This window comes from Galeopterus variegatus, unplaced genomic scaffold, assembly GCF_000696425.1.
Source record: "Galeopterus variegatus unplaced genomic scaffold, G_variegatus-3.0.2 Scaffold3317, whole genome shotgun sequence".
Lineage (NCBI taxonomy): Eukaryota > Metazoa > Chordata > Mammalia > Dermoptera > Cynocephalidae > Galeopterus > Galeopterus variegatus.
The window spans coordinates 189,183-191,119 of NW_007729428.1; the positions used below are offsets into that span (position 1 = coordinate 189,183).

The 1,937-nt window shown below is 31.7% G+C and overlaps 1 protein-coding gene across 1 annotated transcript in view; it reads left to right on the top strand.

The window, feature by feature from the left end:
• The window catches only part of DNAJC13 (DnaJ (Hsp40) homolog, subfamily C, member 13), a 127,920-nt gene that overhangs the window by 82,333 nt on the left and 43,650 nt on the right, over nt 1-1,937 (top strand). The window contains exon 36 of the mRNA XM_008584623.1: nt 1,335-1,470. Coding sequence (XP_008582845.1) covers nt 1,335-1,470 — 136 coding nt within the window. The remainder of the gene's footprint in view (nt 1-1,334; nt 1,471-1,937) is intronic.

Consider the following 1,937-nt stretch of genomic DNA (forward strand, 5'->3'; position numbering starts at 1 on the left):
ACGGGGGCGACACTGAGGGTTGCTATCCGTTGCCGGACACGGAAAAAAGAGACAAAAAAAAAAAAAATTTTTTTTTTTTCTAATGACATCCAACACTCTGACTGAAGTAGTAGAAAATTTAGTTCAGATTGTAAGTTATCTGCTGCCAATATTACCTTATCCCACCTTGACCAATGAAGATTTATAAAAGATGAAATCACATAAGAATTATCAAAACCAGGGCTGATAGCCTATTGCTGGAAACTTGGAATAATTCCCACTGATTTCAGTGTCAGTGGTTTTTCATTGGAAATAGACACAGCATTCCTGAATGGGAAAACTTGACATCAAAAAGAGGCCACTTTTATATGTTTAAGGCATTTTTAATCAAAAAGCCTGGGTTTTTTTTCAGAACCTTTCGGTAATTCAAATTCATCTGGGAGAAAAAACAATCAAGACAGGAAGACATTTTGAAATTAGTTATTAAATTGCTAGACTTAACCTGCCAGATGTTAAAGCACTCCATAAAGCTACAGTAAAACAATGTGATACTGACACAAGAATCAACATGCAGATCAATGGAATACAATATAGTGTAGTAGTTTAAGAGCATGATTTAGGAGTCAGACTTGGGAGTAAATCTCAGCTCTGCCACCAATTAACTTTGTGTTCTTAAGCAAGTTACTTATTTCTAAGTTGCAATATTCTCATGTAAAAAAAAAAGATGAGGATAATAATGGTACACACACCACATGGCTGTTTTGAAGATTAAATGATGATGGCATTTAGCACAGTGCCTGACACAGTGCTCAGTAAACAGTAGCTTTTATCATAATTTTTGTTATATTAACTCAGAAACTGTCTCTAGTATGTATGAGTTTAGTATATCTTTAAAGATGTATTTAAAATTCTTATTTGAAGAATTTTTCAGTGAATGATATTGAGATTATCAGATAGCTATTTGGAAAAAAAATAGTTTCACCTTAACTTTCTAACCTTCCAGTTAGATTACAGCTGGAAGGAACTCCTTAATGTAAAAAATAAAATAATAACCAAAGAAGTTATTGGTAAAATACAGACCAGCTGTGTNTATGTATGAGTTTAGTATATCTTTAAAGATGTATTTAAAATTCTTATTTGAAGAATTTTTCTGTGAATGATATTGAGATTATCAGATAGCTATTTGGAAAAAAAATAGTTTCACCTTAACTTTCTAACCTTCCAGTTAGATTAATGTAAAAAATAAAATAATAACCAAAGAAGTTATTGGTAAAATACAGACCAGCTGTGTCTTAGATTAAGTTGTGATTCGAGATATTCCATATTAAAATTTAATTATCTTTGGTTACATTCAGGATATGTTTGAAAAAGTAAATAAAGCATATGAATTTTTATGTACTAAATCAACAAAAATAGTGGATGGACCAGATCCAGAGAATATAATTTTAATTCTGAAAACGCAGAGCATCCTCTTCAACCGTCATAAAGAAGGTAAAGAATCTGTTACTCTCAAATTTATCCTCTTAACATTTTACTTGTCTCCCCCTCATATTGTAATAGATTTAGAATTATTGCAAGACTCTTGGAATCACATTTTAGATACAGGAAAAGAGTAGTTTTCTGAAGGAAGGCCCAACATGCTGCTTGTTTTACACCTTCTCCTTTGTTCCTATGTTTTTCAGTATTTTGCATTTCCAACTGGGTTTCATTATCCTTCCTGAATAATTTTCTGTTCTGTGGAGTTACGTGGTTAATTTTTTGTTTAGCTACTTAGCAGCAAACATATTAAATGAGATCTAAAATGGAATCTTAAGTTTAAGGATCATTCAGTGTTGCTCTTAGGCACTGTTTTTTACAGGTTATCTATCGTAACTTCAAAAGCCTCTGAAGATTGAAAACACCAAAGTGTTGAGGATATTTTTAAAAGCAGTAGAAACTCTTCAAATGATTGTATACTT